General features: G+C 46.6%; 1 protein-coding gene across 2 annotated transcripts in view; it reads left to right on the forward strand.

Annotated features, from left to right (window-relative positions):
- PDE1C (phosphodiesterase 1C) overlaps positions 1 to 22,341 on the forward strand; it is a gene marked incomplete at both ends in the record, with an annotated part of 503,660 nt that overhangs the window by 74,005 nt on the left and 407,314 nt on the right. For both annotated transcript variants that reach the window (XM_080701934.1, XM_080701935.1), the window contains one exon: positions 7,545 to 7,595. In XM_080701934.1, coding sequence (XP_080558060.1) covers positions 7,545 to 7,595 — 51 coding nt within the window. The remainder of the gene's footprint in view (positions 1 to 7,544; positions 7,596 to 22,341) is intronic.

Consider the following 22,341-nt stretch of genomic DNA (forward strand, 5'->3'; position numbering starts at 1 on the left):
GTGCATAGAGCAGAATGTAGATAAAATATAATTTGCGGGGTAAGATGGAGTATAAGTAAACAAAGATATAAAATTGGGACAAGGAGAAAAGAAATAGATTGCATGAGCCTTTCCATATGACCCCGATCCCCCCAAATAAGAAAAACAAAAAAACAAAACAAAACAGGAAAGGAAACGTGTTTTTCAATAGTGTGTACTGAGGTTGGCAAAGGCTTCTTTAACTTTCCCTCTGTTCATGCTTCACAGCCCCCTGGGCTGAGCCTCCTGGGAGCCTCGCTGCCCTCTGATGGGTGAGACTTGCCCTCCCTAAGGATTGGTCCAGTGCTCCAGGAGAGAAGGGCCTGCAAAGTGCACCATCCCGGCCTCTCTCAAATTATCAGCCCCAATGACTCATCACTACAAACTGGTTTATTTTCTTATACAAGAGCCTGATTCAGAGTTGGTTTGACAGCCAAATTGTGCCAGAAGGTTTAGCGAGGCAACGTGAGCTTTTCTGAATAAAGAAGGGGGAGAGGATCAGGAGGCGATGCTATCTAGGACTCTGGGCACAAACTTCAGCCGGATTTCTGAGCTCTGCTCCTGTAAGGGGCAGGGGAACACTGTGGCCCTCTGTCATTCCACCAACTTGGGACTAAGGGGAGAGGACATGGGGGCTCTCCTGCTAGGCATGATTGCATAGCCCTCAAATAGCAGTATTTCCTCGGTGTTAAATATAGGGTGCACATAAGGAATTTATCTTTATGGATGTGGAAGAGGTGATATTGGGTCCAGTTTCCAGACCTGTCAATACTAGATGTTCCCTCTTATGCAATTAAGTTCTCCAAGACTCACTTTCCACATCTGGGAAATGAGGAAATATTAGCAGTAACCTCGGTGTCTTTGTGAAGATAAATTAAATAACAAATGAATAGTGCTTAGCCCGGTCCCTGGTTATTGTAATATATAGTACCTCTCATTTTAAGAAACATTGATAATATGTTTTTATGTTAGTATTTAATTAACTCAGTTATCTTGGAGCATTGTCCATTTTATGGCCACTTTTCTTCTTCTTAATGTTCCGTCTGACCTGGCAGGGATTTTCCTGTGCACCCGTCTTTGTCCCTCCCACCCCAACCATGGCAGGCCCTGGCCGTGTGTCACAGCTCAGTCTCAGCATCCCAAGCCTTCTGAGCACACCACTTGACTTAGCCACCATGGACCACAGTTAGACATTTTTACGCTTAAGACAGATGCCAGGCTTGACAAGCATCAATAGTTATCAACCCACATGGAGCCAAACCTTTCACTTTAACCTGGACAGATAGCGACATTGGAGTTAAGGAGGTGGGGTGCTTCTCCTTCTTTGAGAACATGAGGCTTGTTGCTGGAAGAAAGGGGTGTCATTTGTGACTCTACAGCTTTGCCTTGCTCTGACCTCAGACCAGCCACTTAATCTCATGAGATGTTGCTTTTGTCATCTGTTAAGAGGCTAGGACTTGCCCCAGGGCTCTTCATGCTAAGATGGGGTTCTCTCGATTCTGTCCTCTTGTGGCTTTTCTCTCACTGTGGGAGCCTTGCTAGGGCCAGGCAGATGCTTGCCAGTGGGAGCTCGCTCATGAACACAGCCACAAGTCTCTCTCTCTTTGGGATTCTATTGCTGTCTCCTTTCCCAATCCTGACAGTCTGCCAGGCACATGCCGGGTGCCAGGCCAGGCAGGTGGCCCCGTTCTCTGTGGTCTGGCGCTGCCTCTCACTGGGGAGAGGGCAAGGCTGCTGTCTGGGTCTTTCCCAGGTGAAGGCTTCTCAGGAGCACAGTTCCTACCTGTCTTTCTTTCTTTAAGGCAGAGGCTAAGAGGCTAGACACATATTTGGGTCTGCCACACAACTGTGTGGTCTTGGAGGAATTACCCAACCTTTCTTAATTCCTATATGTTAAATGAGAACAACCGACCTGTTTAACATGAAGGCAGGGAACAGGACCAGGGCTTTACACATTTATCTGGTGTTTTCAATGTATTCAGTGTCTAATATTGTTAAAGAGATGAATGGATCCTCAGAGCACACAGGTGCTCAAGGAATGTCTTTGCACTTTCCTGAAACTTCCTGTTCTTTGACCTGAATTTATGCCACTACAAAGATACCTGCCTACCCATATTTATAGCAGTGCAGTTCACCAGAGTCAAATCCAGATGAATGATTAATGAGACCGTGGTATATACACACAACGAGGTTCTACTCAGCCTCAAAGAACAAAATAATGACATTTGCAGGACAGAGGACGGAATTAGAGAATATTGTGCTAAGTGGGATCAGCCAGTCTCGGGAAGTCAAAGGTCGCATGTTTCCTGTTCTTTCTCCAACGTACTTGACTGCAGTCACAATCGGCATGGTGTTTTGCTGGAAGGCGGTGACTGGTTCATTCAGTAAATATTATGAAATATTATGAAACAGGCATTTTGGTCCTGGGGATAAAGCCTAGTTTTCACTGGTAGAAAATCTGTGCTTATGTGGGGGCTTACACTGAAAAGAAAGGAGAAAGACAATAAACCCCACACGAAATATAAGTAATGAGTTCTATAAGGAGGAGTCAAGCCAGGAAGGGGGCTTGGGAGCAGAGGAAGGGGGCGTTGGGAGCTCGGAGCTTAATAGGTGGTGGGGGAAGGCAAGATGAACTCTAAGCAAAGCCAGCTAGTGGTGATTTTGAGCCGAGTCTTTGCCCCCAGCCTTTCACTCTTGCTGTTGCTCAAGTCTTTGCAAGTTGATGGCAAGATGAGGTGGGGTCCAACATCTGTGAGCTTTGCCTTCTGCAGCAACTCAGGAAGATGCCTGAACCTCATCCAAGTTTCTCTTTTTCTGGGAACTCACTGGGACCTACATTCAAGCGCCAGGCTCCCAAAGGAGCTCATCTGGAGAGGGTCCCTGGGCTAGACCACAGCTTATGGAAAATCTGGGCAGATTTCACCCTGGGAAGCCCGGCTTCATGCTGGGCTGCCGCTCACTGAGCTGGCCCTGGTGCCCAGAATCCCAGCTGCGTTTGTGCTCACCCAGGTGCCACGGCTTTCAAAACAAGGTGGCGATGTTTTTGGTGCTAGTTTTGGTTACAAAGCAGTGTGCACCTGCCCAGGCCACCGCCCAGCCTTTCCCGACACTCCCCACGTTCTGATAGTCTGGGCTGTTTGTGGCTTAACTGGGCCACGAGACGCCCCTTCATTGTTGTCTGGTGTTGGGAAGCTCAGTGCTCCCAGCTGACGTGCTGGATTACCCCCTTCCCTCCCACTGGGCTCCACGTCAAGTTCTTTCTTTGAGATTTGTGTCAGGGCAGTTTGGAGGAGGAAAACCACACAGCAAACACAAGAGGGAAGGTGCCATTTAGAATATTGCTGCTTAGACACTGGCTGCTTCTTACCTAGCTGGCTGCTGAGGCACTGGCTGAAAGCCGGGAGCCCTATCCCTACTTGCAGGGATTCTGCCTCCCTGCATCTGGGATAGGACCAAGGAATCTGCATCGCTGTGGTTGCCATCAGCTTCCTAGGTGATCACGTTGGCATAACAGATGGAGAGGCAGCGGCTTCCCTCGCTCGCCTGTGTGTTGAGACTGGGTGAAGCCCATGATCACACTCCTACCAGAGTGCAGTTCAGTCCCAAATGGTGCTCAGTACACATGCGCTGTGGCGAGCCGCCATTAGAAGATGGCGCCGGCTTCCTGCCTCTGAACTAGAAGATGGCGCCGGCTTCCTGCCTCTGAGCTTGATTGACACATGGCTGTGCAGGAAGCAACTCCATATTTGGAGGCTAAAGTTATGTAATGCATTACGTGGTGGTGGCCTGACGAGCATGAGCCAATGAGTGAGTGAGACGTGGCAGGAAGTGATTGGGAGAGTTAATGTTTATAATGCCCTGCGCAAGGCAGATTTCCGCTATTCCGCCATTCCGCCATTTTCTTTGACTTGTATCCTGAATAAACGGCTTGCAAGAAGAGCTTCGTGTTGCGTCTTAATCGCTGGTCGAGGGACGCGACAATGCGCAAAAGATTGGAAGCAAGATGAGACAGTCCATTATAAGGAAGTCTTCAGAATGTGAAGAGTTACCTACTAATCCATCTCCATCATTCGTCTGCCATCTCAGAAGTTTAGTTTTTCTGAAAGCAGAGGCATGCCTTGGCTCAGGATATTAATGACCAAACCATTGCATCCTGAAGGGAACTGAATAGGGGTAATTGTTGCTGAAATAACTTGAGCTATGCCTCCCTCCTCGAATGTTGCTTTAATAAAGACGTATGATGTTACACCATTTATTGCTGCTTTTGAACCTTGGCTGAATGGTACAATCACTGGGGAACTTGGGCTACACTGGTGAGGGAGTGCCCTTCCAAACGCCCTGTTTGGTTGGTCTCGGATGTGGTGTGCGCATCGAGTTTTCCTGAAGCTCCCTAGGTGATTCTAATGTGCTGCCCGTGTACAAATCACTGGCCTAGTTGTGTGCAGCCCCCTGGAGGGCGGAGGGAGACACGCCTTTCTTCAGGCATACAGGGAGCCTTCTTTGACTAGAGGTAGCAGGTGCTGGGACATCACAGGAGACCTTCGAGCAGGGGGTGTGACATTGGAGTCACAAGGAGGAAAATGACTCTGATAGAGGGGTTCAAATTCCTTCTGCACCGAGGCAACCCTCCTGGAACCTCCCTGGCCCAGATTGTGATTTCCACTTCTCCTGGCATGACTTGGATCTGGGTCAGCAATTCCCATCTTTGGATAGGGTGCTGGGTAGGGAGGTCCCAGGCTGAGTGTGAAGAGCGATGCTGGGAGGTTGTGCACGATAAACAGCGAAGAATTCAGTGCTGGCTCCAGTTTCCAGCCATTGCAGTGGTCTTACTTCTGCTTTACAAGCAGTCCATCAGAGCCAGGTGGTGCAGCCCTGTAATCCAGTACTTGGGAGGTGGGTTACAGACTGAAGGCCAATTTGCAGCTACTTAATGAGACCATGTTTCAAAATAAAAAAGAATTTTGGAAGTGGGCTGAGGGTATAACTCAGTGGTAGAACACCCTTGGGTTTAAGCCCAGTCTGCCTGTCACACACGCACGCATACACACACACACACACACACACACACACACACACACACACCACTCTATCAGTTTCTACAGCAAATGTTTTGGGAATAAAACAAAACCCTCTTCTTTCTTCAGAAATCCAGAAACCTACGGTGTCTAAAAAGGACGCAGTTAAACTTAAGGGCCAGGGAAACTCACATGTATAACTAAGCAGGACTTGTTCTGACTCCCTTCTCTCTCCCCTACCCTTTTCTTCTTTTTATTTTGTTTTATTTAATTTTTTGTTATAGCTTTGGCTCTAAAAACCTCTCGTTACCCAAGTTTTCCAAGTGCTCAGAAAAGCTAATGTCTCTCAGACCCATGTATGATAATATCCACAAGAGTATATTATCTAATATCTATTATTATAGATTATTATGGAAATAGTTCACCGTTGTTCTCAAGTTGCTTTAGAAGTAGCTCTGTGTGGAGGCAGAAATACAAATGCAGATCATTTGTGACCAGCTGGTGGTTCTACAAAAGGTTTTAGAAGACGACTAGAAAATGCCCCTGGGCGTGGTGGCACACACTTGTAATCCCAATATTTGGGAGGCTGAGACAGGAAAGTCACAGGTTTGAGACCAGCCTCAACAACTCGTGAGGCCCTCGGCAACTTAGTGAGACCCTGTTTCAAAATAAATAATAAAAAAAATTGGGCTGTTGGGGGTGGAGCTCACAGGTAGAATGCTCCAGGGTTCAATCCCCACTGTAAAAAACAAACAAACAAACAAACAAACAAACAAACAAACACCTCTTGCTCATGGAACTCCTGGACTCTTGTGAGTTGAGAATTCTTTCTTTTTAAAACATATTGGGGCCGGCCGTGGTGGTGCACACTTGTAATCCCCGCGCTTGGGAGGCGGAGACAGGAGGATCGCGCAGGTTCGAAGCCAGCCGCGCGCGCTGGCTTAGGAGACCCTGTTTCCAAATAAAAATGTAAAAATAGGTCTGGGAGTGTAGCCCGGAGGTAGAAGGGCTTCCAGGAACCCCAGTACCACCAAAAACAAAAACAAAAACAAAAACAAAAAAACCCACCAACAACAAAAAACAAACCATATTGGGGGCAGAGACTAGTAACTAAATCTCATTCCTTTTCTGTTTTGAAATGCTGTGATGCGGGAGACCTTGAGCCGGGTGCGGCCTCACCTCCCCCTGCTGGCTGGTCTGTCTCATGTCTTGTCTGTAATATACAGAGAAAGCAGACGCGCTGAAACCAGCAAAAGCACAATGAGCCTGGGGTTAAATTCATGGATTAAAAACAAATCGCCCAAGTGTAGTGAATTTTAAAATGCTTGCTTTGTGAGAGCAGCAGAGGAAGTTTTGGGCTCCTTTTGTTGTTTGTAAAGGGATAAGCTGGGCGGTTGGTTTTGTCTTACTACCGCAACCTTTTTGACGGTAACGATGACACTAGCAATGTCCTTTCTCCTGTCTTTGCGCTGAGTTTTTTTTCTTTTTTTCTGAACTAAAATGAACAGGTTTTTCCTGTTTTTTGTTTTGGGTGTTCATTTGAGTAGATCACAAATATTTATGTCTGCCTTCTCTGTGTACACAATGAAACCAAAGTATCATCTTTATAGGAATGGAAAGTGACATTTAAAGCGAGCGAAACTTGTGTTGCCGCTTAATAACTGATTTCTTTTTTACTCACGAAGATGGCCTCGTAGATTATAGGGGCTTTTAATTGTGACTCCATATGCAGGGTGACACATCGTGGAAAGAATTATCTGAGGTGGCAAACTGCCCTTCAGAGAAGCTTTATGCCTAAAGTTTACAGGCCAGTTCTCTGAACAGCTTTGTGGCCCCCCCTTTATGAACTCTTTTGCTTGTTAACATCTAAATTTCATCTTTCTAATCAAACACAACTTTGCCCCCATGGGGCTGAGAGCACTGGACTCATTTCGGGACCTCAGTTGGCATTTGTGGCACGGGGCAGAGGCCGGCTGTGAAATCTGGTGATTTGGCCTCTTATGAAACAGATACAAGCCACAGCCTCTCTAGGTATGCTAAACTATATGTTATTTAGGACCTCTCCAGCTTTATTCAATTGTCTTAATCAAAATGACGGAGGCATTGATCTCATTTAGGTATTGTTAGCAGCACTGAAAACTTTAAAAGGGCAAAATTCCTGTCTCCAGTTTTTAAAAATCTGGTACAGGGACTGAACCCAGAGGCTTTCTACCTCTGAACTACATCATCAGTTCTATTTTATTTAATATTTTGAAATGGGGTCTTCCTAAGTTGCCGAGGGTCTTGCTAAGTTGCTGAGGGTGGCCTTGAAGCCGTGATCCTCCTGTCTCAGTCTCCCAAGTACTGGAATGACAGGCGTGTGCCACCACACCCGACTTACTCAGTACTCTCTCCACGTTAATGCTCAAATGCATCTCAGTGTTGGAGAATCCAGAGGACTAGCGGTGGCTTGGAGACGTTCTACGGACACATTTGCCTTGTTCTTAATTGCATCCTATTTTTTTTTTCCAGTTGCAAATGAAACTGGAGACAAGAATGCTAGACCACTCGCCCGCTTCTCCCGTGAGTAAATCTTGTTTCATTCTTTCCTGGGCTCCTTCAGGGACTTTTCTCCGCAGTCTTCTCCTCCTGTGCTTCACCCCTATGGCCTTGTTAGGTGTGAGGAAAGCAGTAATGCAGCAAACGTCTTCAGCTTCCATTTGAGATTATCATGGTGAGCTACTCTGAGCTATGGGCTCTCAGTCCTCAGGACTCTGGTTTCCAAGCTATGTTCTAGAACTTTGCTATTCAAAGAATGTTTCTCAGAGCAGCAGACTCAACCTCACCTCTGCTTTTGAGAAATACAACCTTAGTCCTCCCAACCTCAGACCTGCTGACCCAGATGCTGCACTTTAACCAACCTCTAGGTGGCTCCTACTCGCATTAGAGTTTGGGAGGTACAGTACCAGGAATACCCTAGGGGCACACTGCAGCCAAGCCAAGCGGGTTTAATGCAGATCTAGTGAGGAAGGCTCTGTGACAAGCATGTATCTCTCCAGGTTTAGGTACATCTAAAAGTGTCACCAACCAGCGTAGACTTAATGGACCTGCGCCACCAGCTTTGGTGACATCTTGCAGCTCTAGCCGATCAAGTGGGTTTCCTGAGGCACGGGGATACTCCTAAGGCTGCCATCAGACTGTGGAGTTCTCCTCAACTCCTTTCTCCAGGTTTTAATCACAGTGAGAGAGCAGGTGTCGAGAGCCTCCCCAAGGCTTCAGTGCCAGTGTGACGAGAAATACCACAGCAAGTTGACATATTAAGTAGAACAAGAACTTGGATTCCAGGAAAGGTGGTGGGAGAATTAGAGATGGAGCAGGGATGGGTGTGGGTGTCCCGCAACTCTGCTGTGCCTCAAGAAGAAGGTTGAGTTGTAAACCAAAATAGGTGGGATCCCCCCAGCCTGGCACTTGTTACCTTGCTTGGTTTTACTAAAAGTAGTTTTACTTACACTTTCTGGGCCTCAGTTTTCCCATCTGCAGTAGGAAAGTCATGACTTGTATAAAAGTGTTACCATTTTTTGAAGTCATGGCTGAAGGAGAATGCCACCATTTCCCAGTCACTGTGCTGTCATGTGGGGTTGATGGGGTCTCAGTGTGGCATCGCCAAGGCCGATCTTCACACAGAGTAGAAAGTAGAATTTCACTATGGATAGGGCGTCTTTGTGGAGAGCTTCAAACTTTGGGGTTGATTTTCTGAAAATTATTTTTATAGAACTGTGCTAATGTGTGATAATGAGAGAGTGCTAAGTGCTCACATTTTAGAAATGAGATAAAACCCTCACTTCTCATGGGTCCTATTTTCCCTGCCCTCCTACCTGCAATCATTATTTCCAAAATAAGTAGTTCATCCCACAGCTCAATGAAGATGATGAATATGCTTTTATTCTCTTTATATTTTTTTAATCTCTGGAGCAAAAATTTGGTAAATTAACAAGCAGGAATCATCCTGGCCATGCCATGTGCACTGTGCTGGACGTACCCTATGGGACTCCTGACACTGTCACAGGCTGTGGGAAGGGGTTGGAGTTCTTGACTGTGAAGCCAGACTGGGTCCCTTCCCAGAGAGGTGAAGGTGATTTCTCTTGCAAATGGCTTCTAAGCAGAGTGACTGAGATGGGAGGACGACGCATCTCTCGAAAGCTTATTAGCTGAGATAAGCGAGGATACAAGGAAAAAGTAGGTGATTAGCCAGTACACCAATCAAGTTGGGCTGCTTCTGAAAGAAAAAAAAGGAAAAAGGTCTCCCAACTTAGTGCAATGTCTTCGAAAAACGTCAGAGGGCCCATTAGCTACTACACCCTTCTGTAGCAAATACGAGGAAGGAAAAAATCAGTTGGTTTTAATGATGAAAACCAATTTCTCAGTGTAGCACTACCCATCCGATTGGCCTTCACTCTCTCACAGAGAGTGTGGTGTGGATAGAGCACTGGGTCTGGGAAGACGGGAGCATCTGGATAACAGTCTTCTTTATAAGATGGGTGATGAAATACTACAGCATTCTCTAACTTTTTCATCCTCCAAGACAGATGCACAGCCCAGCAGAGACAGGATGGGAGCACTGAGCAAGAGGACCTGCTGGGCCACTGGGCCTCTGGGGAGTCAAAGCAGCACTGGGGTGGGCAGGGCATGCTGGCTGTGCTGATGAGCACTGTGGAGGGAGTCCTGCGAGACCCTGCATTCTACCTGAGGTTCCTTCACCAACTTTGTCCATCATTTCTGGCTCTGACTCCATCTCTTGATCAACTTGACCTCAACTGGAGCATCTATCTTGTAACCATGGCACCCAGAGTCAGGCTGAAGTCATTCTCCTAGGGGTAGGAAGATGAGGGGGAGAAGAGGGGCTAAGAGGAAAAGGAAGTGGAAAATTTCTCTGCCCTGAAAAGCTGCAGGAGAACGGCAGTCTAGGAGACAGGACTCAAGAGTCACTTTGACTCTAAGGTGCGCGTGAGTGCCAGGTACCTTGGCTTTGACTCAAAAGTGGTTCAAGGATGGGACCTGTCGTAAGGCTATCTGTCCTGAGGCTGCAGGCCCTGTGTAGAGGGACTTTCCATCTTGGCAGTGGGTGGTGAGCAGCTTTCCTGGTCTAAGGAGCTTGGTTTTGCCTTTGCTATATCTCAGGGACTTGAGAGTCTACCAGACTGACAGCAGAGGTGCTCAGGTCTTAGCAGTAATAGGCTTTATGAATTTGCAGGGTAGTGACATCCATCGCAATAGAGTCCATGTGGGATAGAAAGACCTCCCTCAGGATCACGCAGGTTCGAAGTCAGCCTCAGCTACTTAGTGAGGCTCTCAACAACTTAGTGAGACCCTGTTTCCAATTAAAATATAAAATAGGTCTGGGAGTATAGCCTGGAGGTAGAGGGCCCCTGGGTTTTGCCCCTAGTACCATAAAAAAAAAGAAAGACCTCCCTCAAATACCATCTTCCCCAAGCTCACTGAATTCCTTATAATAAGGGGAAAATCTGAAGACTTAAAATGCAAATTCCATTGGGAGAGGGCACATCATTTTTATTATAGCAAAAATGATTGATAGCAGACCTTTTAATGTTTTTGTTCCCTAGACCCCTGTGCTATCAGAGTGGTTGCTGCCCTCCCCAGTCCAGTTCTGGGTCCTAGTGAGGAGCTCCTGCAGCCCTTGAGGCTGGGCTGCTGCCACTGGAGACTTTTAGGATAGAGTCAGCTGGCTGTGAGGCTGTGGGTCTCTTGCTGTGGGTCTCTGGATGTCTGGAATGCTGGCAAGGATCCCCTCCAGGGCCAAGTGGAGGAGCCCTCCTATCTGGAGACTTCTGCCTGTCAGTCTCTCCCTTTGACACCCAACTCCTGGACCAGGGCCCTGTGTGCTGGCTGTGTCTGGTTCAGGGACAGATGCTGCTGAATGATGGCTGTCAGCTGCACCTGCCTCAGCCGTCCCTCTGCTCCTCCTCACCCAGGATCACACTCAGCTGTGAGCTGTCCCACCACCAAGTCCTCTGAGCAGCTTCCACACGCTAGTGTGCGAGCCCTCAGGAGCCATTAGTGGCAGAGCCTGGCTGGATCAGGCCTGGGTTTGGGTTCTACAGGCAAGAATTTGGAGTTTTTTGTGACCTTGGGCATGTAACTTAACCTCTTGAAGCCTTACTTTCCTTACCTGGATTCTAAGATAATATTAGGACTCACTTTCAGAGTTGTGAATCATTACATGCAGGGATGGGTGTGGGAACACATAAAAACACTTGACACAGCCATAGACCATGCAGAGCAGCTGCGAGTTGTGGATGGCTCAGGCCCAGGAAGCCTTGATGGGGCAGGCTGCACTGACCCTCCAGTTGTGCGGTGGTGCTGGGGCAGCTGGGGGTTATTGGCCCTTATAACCTGGGAAGCCCAGGGCCTGTACACCATGAGTGCTCAGTAAGTGTGTGTGGTTGTTATTGTATATATTATTACCCTCAGTCATCATCAGTCCTTCCTTCCTTCCTTTCTTCCTCCCTTCTTTCCTTCCTTCCTTCTTCTTTCCTTCTCTAATGTTAAAATTGAGTTGGGGGTCACAACGGAGGCAAAAGCCAGCCAAGTTATTGCGTGATTCCAAGCCTCTTTAATCACCCAGCATCTTTGGGCAGGATGTGCCAAGTGTGGGGGAAGGGACCAGTGACTGGTCAGCAGAGTCACGGTCGGCAGAGTCACACTTCAGAGAGGAAGTGAGGGTGTTTATGTAGCTGGAGTCTTGGGGTGGGACTAGCAGCATGGGGATGCTGGTCCTCCTGCAATATCTGGAGTCTCATGGTATCTGGAGTCTTGTGACTGCTGGAGTCTGCCCCGTGACTTCTGGAGTCTTGGAGTATCTGGAGTCTGCCCCACCTCTGCTCTGGCTTCTGGGGTTTTACCTCCTGTCCCCACTGCAGAGTCCTGTGATGGGAGGGGGAAGTGACCCAACCTTTTATCCCGGCCTTTTGGTGATATTGGGCGATGACTGAGTCAATAAGTACTTCCTGCTGTCGGGAAGAGGTTAGGCCATGGAAGTGGGCAGATGGGAGTGTGGCTGCAGCAGGAGTTAATTGGAGGTTACCCTGGACGGCTCAGTAATGCACATTTGAATGAACTTTAGCAGATAAGGGGCTATTGAAAAGAAAAGGCAAATTGTGAGAATGGGTCCCAGGAAAGGAAGGAGCCCAGCAGATACTGGCCCTGGGAACCCTTCCAGATATGAGGTAGATTGTTGATATTGTGTGTTTTGATTCTTGCCTAAACTGGTCAGATTTTAGACATTTTCCTTTATTAGACCATATTCATTAATGTAATAACAGCATTTTTCTTTGAGAAAGAGACACATACTACCCTTTTCAGCAGATAGTAAATATGGGTCAGTCTGGTCAAATGGAAAACATGCTATTGGGTCAGAAGCATCAGTAACAGATTTAGAGTTTAATACTTATGGCTGTCTGGCATCCGGAGAGGGAGAGCACTTTGCTGATCCCACCTTGTGGTCAGTCCAGCGTTTTGTGGAAGGGGGCAAATAGGTCTCCTGCATGGTGAATTTCCAGACATAAACAGGTGGGCCTTTCCTGAGGACTGCAGTCAATATGGGATGTGGAACTCACAAGAAATGCCAAGGACCTGTGACACCTGTTGAGTAACCTTAGAAATAAAAGCTGGTACATTATCAGACTGTAAGGAATTGGGGAGTCCAAACCAAGGGGATGATGTCCGAGCATAGAGCATTGACCACCGTGCTGGCCATCTTGTCCTTTGAGGGGAAAGCCTCTACCCAACCTGTTAGGGTATTGACCATGGTCAAAAAATATTTTAGTTTCTTGTGAGAGGGCATATGGGTGAAATCAATTTGCCAGTCCTGTCCTGGCAAATGTCCTCTCATTTGATGGGTAGAAAAAGGGGTGTAGGCTTCTTTGGGGAGAAACAGTGGCACAAGTAGAACAGGAGGCACTGACTTTACTAATCAGCTGTTGCAGGAAGGGACAATAAAGGGGTTTAGGAAATGTTTAAGTGTCATAGACCCAACGTTTTGGGAATTATGTATTAGGTTAATGACCACTTTGGCCTGAGCCTTGGGCAAGGCAATTTTGTCCTGTAAAAGTGAGCCTGTAATGTGTAGTCAGGAGGGCTTACTGTCAATCCCTCGTACCGAGATTGAAGAAGGAAAACTGGAACCCGAAAAGGATGGAAGGACTGAAGGGTAACCAAAAAGGAGATTGGCTTTCCTGCTACCTTGAGAGTTAACCTGGGCTTGGCAAGGGTTATCAAAGTCTTTGGCCAGGAGTAGTGGGGCCAGCAGTGGGACCTGGTCTGGAAGGGTGGTCCCTCTGTGTTGAGGCACCTGGGGCTCACTGCTTTTCCAAGGGTACTGTTCCAGTGGCCCTCCTGGCCACACGCCGGGCATGGTCTGGTTGGTGGGCATGGCCTTGCCACACTTGGAGCAGGCTCCTGGAGTTAGTTGTTGTTGCTATCTTCCACCCCTAGGTGGCGTTTGTTGTCCAGAAGGCTGAGCCGCCACCACCAGCCACAGGTGTGAACTTGCGATTCTGCCTTATGGCGAAGTCAGATTATATGTGCCATTTCAGCCTGTTCCTCTCGGGAATTAAAAACTTTAACAGCCTTAAGGGAGGACAGCAGGGGGGCGTGAAGGAGCTGGTTAGGGTGAGAAGCCATTGGAGGGGGCTCTGATGGTGGATTGAGATCAGAGAGAAGAGTAGATATAGGGAACCAGGGTGAAATCAGAAAACGGCTCCTGTAACCCAGCAAGGTCACAAGATGGTGACTGTGTACCATCACAAGGTCGCGGCTGTGTAACGTCACAAGATGGCGACTGACCTAGCAGAGCTAGAAAATGGCGGCTGATGGGGGAGAGGGGTCAGAGGTATGGGAGTACAGGAAAAAGAAAGCCTGGACATAAAGGACTTTTGACCATTTACCAGACCACTTACAAAAGTTGCTGAGATCGGTCAAAATATTAAAATCCAAAGTTCCATTTTCAGGCCACTGTGACCCATTATTTTGAGATTTTGACTTCCCATTGTCTGGTCTGTGGGCGAGAACAAAGAGCAGGATACAGGCATCCCTATTGTCCTGGTCAATGTCTGGGAACAGAGGCCAAGAGTGCCAGAGGGATGTCTCAACGCCCTTCTCAGAGCTGGAGGAACCAAGAGGGCGGGAGGGATTTCTCGCTCCCTTCTCAAGGCGGGATGACGACTAGCTCTTCCCCTAGGCAACTCTGATGTGGTTGCACATTTGGATACACAGAGAAGCCGAGGCAAGTTGGTGGACCCGCTGATAGGGGAAGGAAAGGGAACTTACCCTGTCCAAAAGCGGAACTGGTCAGTTAATTAAGAGTCGGAGAGTCCAGGTTCCTGGGAGTAAAGAGGAGGGCTCCCAAGGGGAATCACAGGGGCTCAGGGAGGGGTTGAAAAAAAGAAAGAAAAGTAATCCTCTCAGGTTCGGTGGGTTTCGGCACCAGATGTAACATTGAAATTGAGTCGGGGGATGTGAATGGGGCAAAAACCAGCCAAGTTATCGTGTAAGACCAAGTGTCTTTAATTGGCACCTTTGGGAGAAGTCTACTGACTGTGAGGGAAGGGACCGATGAACATTAGCAGAGTCATGGTCAGCAGAGTCACGCTGCGGAGAGGAAGTGGGAGTATATATGTAGCCGGGGTGTTGGGCGGGGCTAGTGGTTTGGGAGTGCCAGTCCTCTTGTGACATCTGGAGTCTCACAATATCTGGAGTCCTGTGACCTCTGGAGTCTGCCCCGCGACTTCTGGAGTCTCATGGTATCTGGAATCTGACCCATCTCTGCTCTGCCTTCCGAGATTCTGCCTCCTGCTCCCACTGCAGTCTCGTAATGGGAGGGGGAAGGGACCTGACCTTTGACCTCCCTCCCTTCCTTCCTCCCTTTCTCTTTTCCTCCTCTCCTTCTCTCTTTCCTTCTTCCCTCCCTTCACATATATTTACTGAAAACTTTTCTGTACTAGGCCCTGGAGATACACAGATGCGTGAGTGTGTCCACAGAGCTCACAGTCTGCGGAGGGAGGCAGCGGTGAAAGGGCCAGCCCAGAGTGTGGAGGGATGCTGGAGCTGGGTAGGTGTAGGCTGCAGAGAGGGGCCTCCCCTAATCTGGCCTGCTGGCTTCCAGAGCCCTGCTGGAGAAGACAAGCCATAGCGGAAGGATGAGTAGGTTTGACAGGTAGAGAAGGTAGCTTCTAATTAGAAAAGAAAAACCGTGCATAAGGGAACAAAAACGGCCCTGTGTAGTGCTCAGACAGGCCACAGTGGGGCAGGACGAGCTCAGACTGCTGTGCATCTCTACTACAGGAAACAGAAGACAGCCACATTCAATAAGAAACCAGCTCTAGTTCAGGGGTCCAGGGTCCTGGGACTGGCTGTGCAGAGGGAGCCAGCGACCCCAAAGCTTGTGCTCCAGGCACCTCCATCCTGGAGTTCTGACTGCTTTCCCTAATAATGGAGGAAAATATCTCTCCAAAGATAAAAAGCAAACAGTGGCCCCCAAAGAGTAGGACAAATGGAGCCTTCAAACGTGGCATCTCATGCTGTGGGAGGTAAACATCTGGGTATTGGTGGAGAGAGCTGGAGTCATTGGGGTGATGAGTGTCCTGGGGAGGGTGCTTAGTGTTTTGGGGTTAGGTGAAAGGTCCCCACCCCTGGCAGAGGTGGGCAGGTGAGCACTGGGCCTGGGAGAGAGTCAGCACCAATTACCTGGTGATGCCCATGTGTGGAGCATCAAAACTCAAAATTTATATCACAGAGAAAACTCAAAGAATCAAAATCCATGTCCTGGAGAGTGCTAGGTTCTGGAGCTTTCAAACTAGGTCGACTGTCACAGCAGGGAGGGTCTGAGGCAAACACTAGGCACTTGAGTTGAGGGTGGAAAGACTATAGAACAGGGTATAGTGGGAAAAAGAAGAAGAGGATCAGGAGAAAGGAGAGAGAAGTACAGGAGTGGGCTGTGGCTGGTGAGCAGCCTCGAGGCACAGAGCCACGTGAAGGCCCAGACAGACAGACAGGACCTGGTGTATTCAGGCTGCTATGGTGAGCCAAGACCGATGAGCGCAGGGCAACAGAGAGAGGATGGTGATTATTAGGCACAGGGGAAGAAAGTGGGGGAGCGCTGTTCAGGGGGTATAGAGCTTCACTTAGGCCGGAGGAATAAGTTTTAGACATCTGCTGTACAATCTTATACCTAGAATTAACAATGTGATATTTTGCATTTTAAAATATGTTAAGAGGATAGAGAGGATAGCTGGTGTGTGTGTGTGTGTGTGTGTGTGTGTGTGTGTGTGTGTGTGTGTGTTTACCACAAAACCATACCAACCAAATAAACAGAAAACAGAAGAACACCAGGATAGTTTTTGGAGGTGATGGCTATGCCAAGTACTTCAGTTGCAGTTGATAATCATCAAAATGTACTTGAAATATGTGAACATTTTCATATATTCATTGTACCTCAATAAACCTTAAAAGAGGAAAGATAGGATAGAACAGGAGCTACAGTTAGATACTTCTTGATTTCTCTTCAACTACTTTTAAGTTTTCTAAGAACTTTAGCTCCTGCATAGGGCTCTAGGCCCCATCTCAACAATATTCAGAAACTAAATGACTCTGTTTCCCACTTAATACAGAAAAAAGTTACCTTGCCAGTGGCAGCTCTAAAATTTCTCTATTGGAGGGGCTTAGAGGCAGCACACTAGCTCAGTGGTTCTCAAAGTGTAGCCTCCCAGTAACTTGATAGGAATGCAAGTTCTCAGGCCCCGTCCTGGATCTGCTGGGACACTCTTGGAGCTGGTCCTCGCCTCCTGTGTTTGAGCACTTTTTATCAGTGGTTCTGATTCTGAGGTTCGCTGTGGCTGGAGGGCTGCTGCTCTCGCCGAAGGGACTTTGTGGTGGTGGAGCTAGAGGTAGAGGCTGGGTGCAGAGCAGTATGATGTTTTCATGCTAGAGAATAATACAATTAGCAGTTTCTATAGCACGTGCAAAATCACCCATGTGTAAGATGGAGCAAATGCCAATTGTCCTTATCAAAGAAGAGTATGTTATTATTGTAGGGTTTTTTGAGGGTTTTAGGGATTGATGGGTTGCGGGGGAATGGTGTAAAGGTCTCCACATGCCACCTCTTAGAGCTGGCAGTGCTCTGTATCATCTCTTGAACCAAATGTTTTTTATCTTTATGAGGTCACCTTCCATTTAGCCCTGGCCCTTTCCTTCACAAGATTATTATAAGAGCTGCTTAGCTGGCCCATTAGCAGTTCCTACTCCTCTTTCTTTTCCTCCTTCTCCCAGGAGCATTCTATCTCTAAGCTACATCCACAGCCCTTTTTATTTGTTTTAAACTTTGAAACAGGGTCTTCATAAGTTTCCAAGGGTCTCACTAATTTGCTGAGGCTGGCCTTCAACCTCCTATACCTGTGGTCATCCTTCTTCAGTGCTGGTTTTCATCTTGACATGTTTGTGTTTCAGAAGCACAGTTACTTCCAACTTGTGTTCACTTTTCAAGATTTATGTGTCAGCCCACAGAGGTAACACATAAACATCTTACCTCCTTCCTCTACTTATTTATCATACCTTCCTCCCTACTTGTTTCACCAAACACAGTCATGATCAGTCACGACAACCATCTTGGCTAAGTCAACAGATACAGCAACCCCCTTACCTTAGATTTCAATGATTTCAAGTTAGAGTAATGCTTAAAAATGACCCAGTCCAATGCTAAGCACCCATCTAAAGTGCAAGTCCCCTCGTTGGCCTGTGAGGAGGGCCATGACCACTGGAGGTGGAGGTCTCTCTTTGTCTTGGCAAGAGGTGAGGGTCCTGTTTAGAGTGAGGGACTGAAGTGTGTATGAGTGTGTTGGGTGGGAGGACCAAGACTCCTCAGTGTTTCTCTCCCTGAATGTGTTTGGTTGAGTCTTTGAGAGGTATCACCAGGAAACTGGTTCAAGGACCTTCTGTGGGTACTAAAATTTGAGGATGCTCGAGCCTTTTATATAAAATGGCATAGCATTTCCATGACATATATACATACTCTATACTTTAAATAATCTCTAGATCATTTTTAATACACAATACGATAGAAATGCTATATAAATAGTTGTATGTTGTTTAAGGAATAATGACAAGAAAACATAGTTTGTAAAGACACTTTTTGCTTTTGAATATTTTTGATCCATGGTTGGTTGAATCCATGGAAACAGAATCCAGGGATCTGGAGAGCCTACTATATGTCCCTTGGTCCCAAAAATGTTAGACCTTACCCCACCAGAGGATTGGCTGATGATACAGTAAGTAGCTTCAAGGATCTGGTGGAGGATATGAAGCCCAATGGCTTCTAGTCCACTGAGTTATAGGTAAATAATATGTTCAAATCACTATCATGTTCTCAGATATTCTGTGAATCTGACGCTCTCTGGCCCTGGTTTCTTACTTCTTTTGATTGTTTTTATCTGTATGCTCCTGACTCTCTTTGTATCTGCTCTGACATAGACTCAGATGTGGGACAGACTCCCTTCTTCTCTTCCTGCAGAGTAACCAAAGGCTGCTGGTCAAAGCAGAGCTTCACTGAAGATTTGAGGATCAACAAGAGATGAGCAGGGTGATTGCACGCAGATGGCTTATGTTCACGATCATGTTTTCAGCAGTCCTTCCAGCCATCCCACCACAAGTAGCTGACTTCAAGGCCCACTTTGCCGGTTCACCTCCTGGCCTACTGCCTCTTCATTCTTCCCTCCCCTCATTTTTTTCCACCTCCCTTTAGGAACTCCTCCTGGAGTTTTCTCATGCAGAGAAGCCGTTGACTCTCCCTTTCTGGCTTGGTGTCTGATTGCCTCCTTACCCTTAGTGTATCATATTCTGCTCCTTCTACTTTTTCTTTGGTCTCAATGCAGACCAGTTTCTTCCCTCTCTGGGGATTGTGGTGCAGCCTGTGGAGATCACTGCAAATATTTTCTCCTTGCTACATCATGTGTATCATCTTATGTCATTTAAAAATCCAGTTGGAGTGGGGTGTGTGTGTGTGTGTGTGACTTCAGGAAGGGCAGAGACATAGGTTAGCTGTTGTGTCCCAAGTACCTTCTCTCTTCTCTACCCTTTCAGTGTGTACTCTTGGAATAAGATAAGCATAAAATTTTGGGTCCCAGCAAGAGCCTGACTAGGATAACCTGGAAACTCTTTCTTTAATAAAAACCATATAGAGATCCTGAGTAAAATATTTAAAATTATTTTCAGATGCACAGTTCATATTGTAGTATGCAAAGAGAACTGCAGAGACGCAGGAAGAACTTAACACCAGGGCAGTGACCTAGAAACACACCCACTGGTTCTGCATCCACACACCGTGGGGCTGTGGTTCTGTGAAGTTCACGGCCTCTAGTCTCTGTGGAGAAAAGATAAGACATTGGGCTGTGCAAGATTAAGATTGGATCTGAGACTTTTGCCTAAACTTGGACGCTTAAAACATAGGGCACACTTTGTTTTCCGACAATATTTGTATCTGTAGTTTTCATCCCACATGTTCTTCTTGCAGTGGGATGCCGACAAGTGTCCCACTGAAATCTGCGGTCTGTATCCTCTCCCTGTGTATCTGGTGGCCAGTAAATGTAGCAGAAATTATGTGGCGTGACTTGGCAAGTCAGATTCTGAAAGGTGGCACCGCTTCTCCCCGCTGCCTGTTGGGATGCTTGTTCTGAGAGCACTGTGGGAGGAGTCGGGGGACCGTAGGGGGAGCCCGTCTCTGAGCCCTTCCCACGGTGCAGTTTGATGAATAAACTAAATAGCTATTGTTTGAAACCACTGAGTTTGGCATGGTTTGTTCTGTAGTGGTGGATGTCTAGAACACAGGGCGACATCTTCAATGAAAGAGGGGCCAGGAAAACAAAATATACTCATTAGGATAGAGAGGTAATAAGGGAACTTGTTTTTCGTTTCTGGCTTTTGAGGAAAAGATTCTCTGAGCAGTTGAAACGACTTGCCTTGTCTTAAAACCCTTTCAGACTAAGAAATTATTTAACGTTGGGTCTGAACTAGTAATAAGAGATTCAAATGCAAGTATCTTTTGAAGTGCAACCGAAGTCATAAAATAGTCACACAGAGTAAACAAGACTAACTTAAAATGAGCTCACAATAAAATTAAAAACCTATAGGGGGCAGTGATCCACCATGATGAAGAAGAGTATGTGGGAGCCCTAAGGACTTGAGATGGTGACAAACCGAAAGAAAAGGTAACTTAGGTACGAGACTGAAACCAAGAAGGAGACACGATATTTTGAGAAAAAAAAGGGGGGGAGAGAATTCTGGAAAAACCTATAGAACTTCCAGGAAAGTAAAAAGTTGCATTAAAAAGGCCAATAAAACAAAACCCTCAATACAGTTTATCCAACTGTGTTGGGTAGGACTAACAAGAGAATTAAAGAACCAGAAGAAAGATATGTCGGAGAAGGTTTTCCAGAACGTGGCACTGAGAGAGGGTGAACTAACAAAGGTGAAGGGTAGAGTGGCCACGCCGTGCAGAGCACAGGTTGGGAAGGCCCAGCATGCACGTCGAAGCCAACACACGATCTTGCGAGCGCACAGGAAAACCAGCTACTGAAGACGGAGGGGCGGAGACGTCCCAGAGGCGATTGCTGACCTACGAATCTTCAGATTAAAGAATCACACTTAGTTTCAAGCAGGAGAATAAAAATTACCCTCTTGCTAGACAGATAATGCAACTGTTGAACATCAGAGATAATGAAAATATCCTGAAGACAGTTGAGAAGAACAAAACAAAGCAGGTCACCCAGCATGTTTAGGACTACAGATTAACTCTTCCATATTGGAGAAACGTCAAGCTTTATGTGAGCCTATGTCCCACACCCCCAAATGGAATGCATTTCCCAGGTTTTCCTGCAGGGCCGTGTAACGGAGTTCTTCTCCACAGAATGTAAAAAGAGCTACCAGGAGAGGGTTTCTGAAACTTTCTCGAGGTTTTTGCACCTTTATCTTTTTTCCTTTTCCCTCTTGTTGCCTGGAACACAAGGCACAAGGATAATGCCCACTCCCCAGGGTCGGCAGAGCGGGCATCTGAAGATTTTGTGGAGCAGAGCTGCTGCATCTGTTTGCATTTGGACATAATGGAGAGGCAGATGAAAACATCTGTCTTGTTTAATATGCTGCAGTTTTGAATCTCTATTCTTCAGGCATATCTAGTCCCAACTGATACATCTACTAAGGATTAATTGTTAGACTGACTACAGACTTCCAACAATGTATTTGGAACCCGGGAGAAAAACCAAGTATTTCTTTATTGATGAAGAAGTGGTACTATCAACCTGAAATTCTATGTTGAGAAAAATATTATTGAAGAGTGAGAGAAAAGCTGGGCATGGTAGCAGGTGCCTGTGATCCCAGTACTCGGAAGTCTGAGACAGGAGGATTGCAGGCTTAAGGCAAGCCTCAGCAACATAGGGAGACCCTCTACAACTTAGTGATATTCTGTTTCAAAATAAAAATAATAAAAGGGGCAAGGATATGGTTTGGTGGCAGAATGCTCCCGGGTTCTATCCCCAGTACCCCCTCCACCCAAAAAAATGTGAGAGAAAAGTCAAGATAGTTTTCAGGGAAACTCAGTCCGAGATAATTTTCCATATACGTATCCTTCCTGAAAGAACTACTAAATCTTATATTCAGAAAGAAGACAGTTGAACCCAGAAAGAAGAATGAAAGCAGGAAAAAAATGATCACTCCCTATTTAAGTGGTTCACAATAGACAGCTAAATAAAATATAGTATGATTGCTGCTATCTAGTTTTTTTCTTAAAAAAACAACTTTATTGAGATATAATTCACATTCCATGAAGTTTACCTATTTATTTATTTATTTATTTATTTATTTATTTATTTATTTATTTGTGGTACTGGGGGTGGAACCCAGAGGCTTTCTACCTCCGGGATATACTCCCAGACCCATTTTTTATATTTTATTTGGAAACAGGGTCTCACTAAGTTGCTGAGAGCCTCACTAAGTAGCTGAGGCTGGCTTCGAACCTGTGCGATCCTCCTGTCTCAGTCTCCCAAGTGCGAGGATTACAAGTGTGCGCCACTTACCTATTTAAAGTGTACAACTCAATATTTTTACTATATTCATGGAGTTATACAATCATCACCATAATCTAATACTAGAAATTTTTTTCATTCCAAAAAGAAATATGTGCCCGATAGTAGTCACTCTCAGTTCTGAGACCTGCACTCCTTGCCCTCAGTAAACATTCATCTACTTTCTGTCTTTATAGAGTTGTTTA

This window comes from Muscardinus avellanarius, assembly GCF_963383645.1.
Source record: "Muscardinus avellanarius genome assembly, chromosome: 9".
Lineage (NCBI taxonomy): Eukaryota > Metazoa > Chordata > Mammalia > Rodentia > Gliridae > Muscardinus > Muscardinus avellanarius.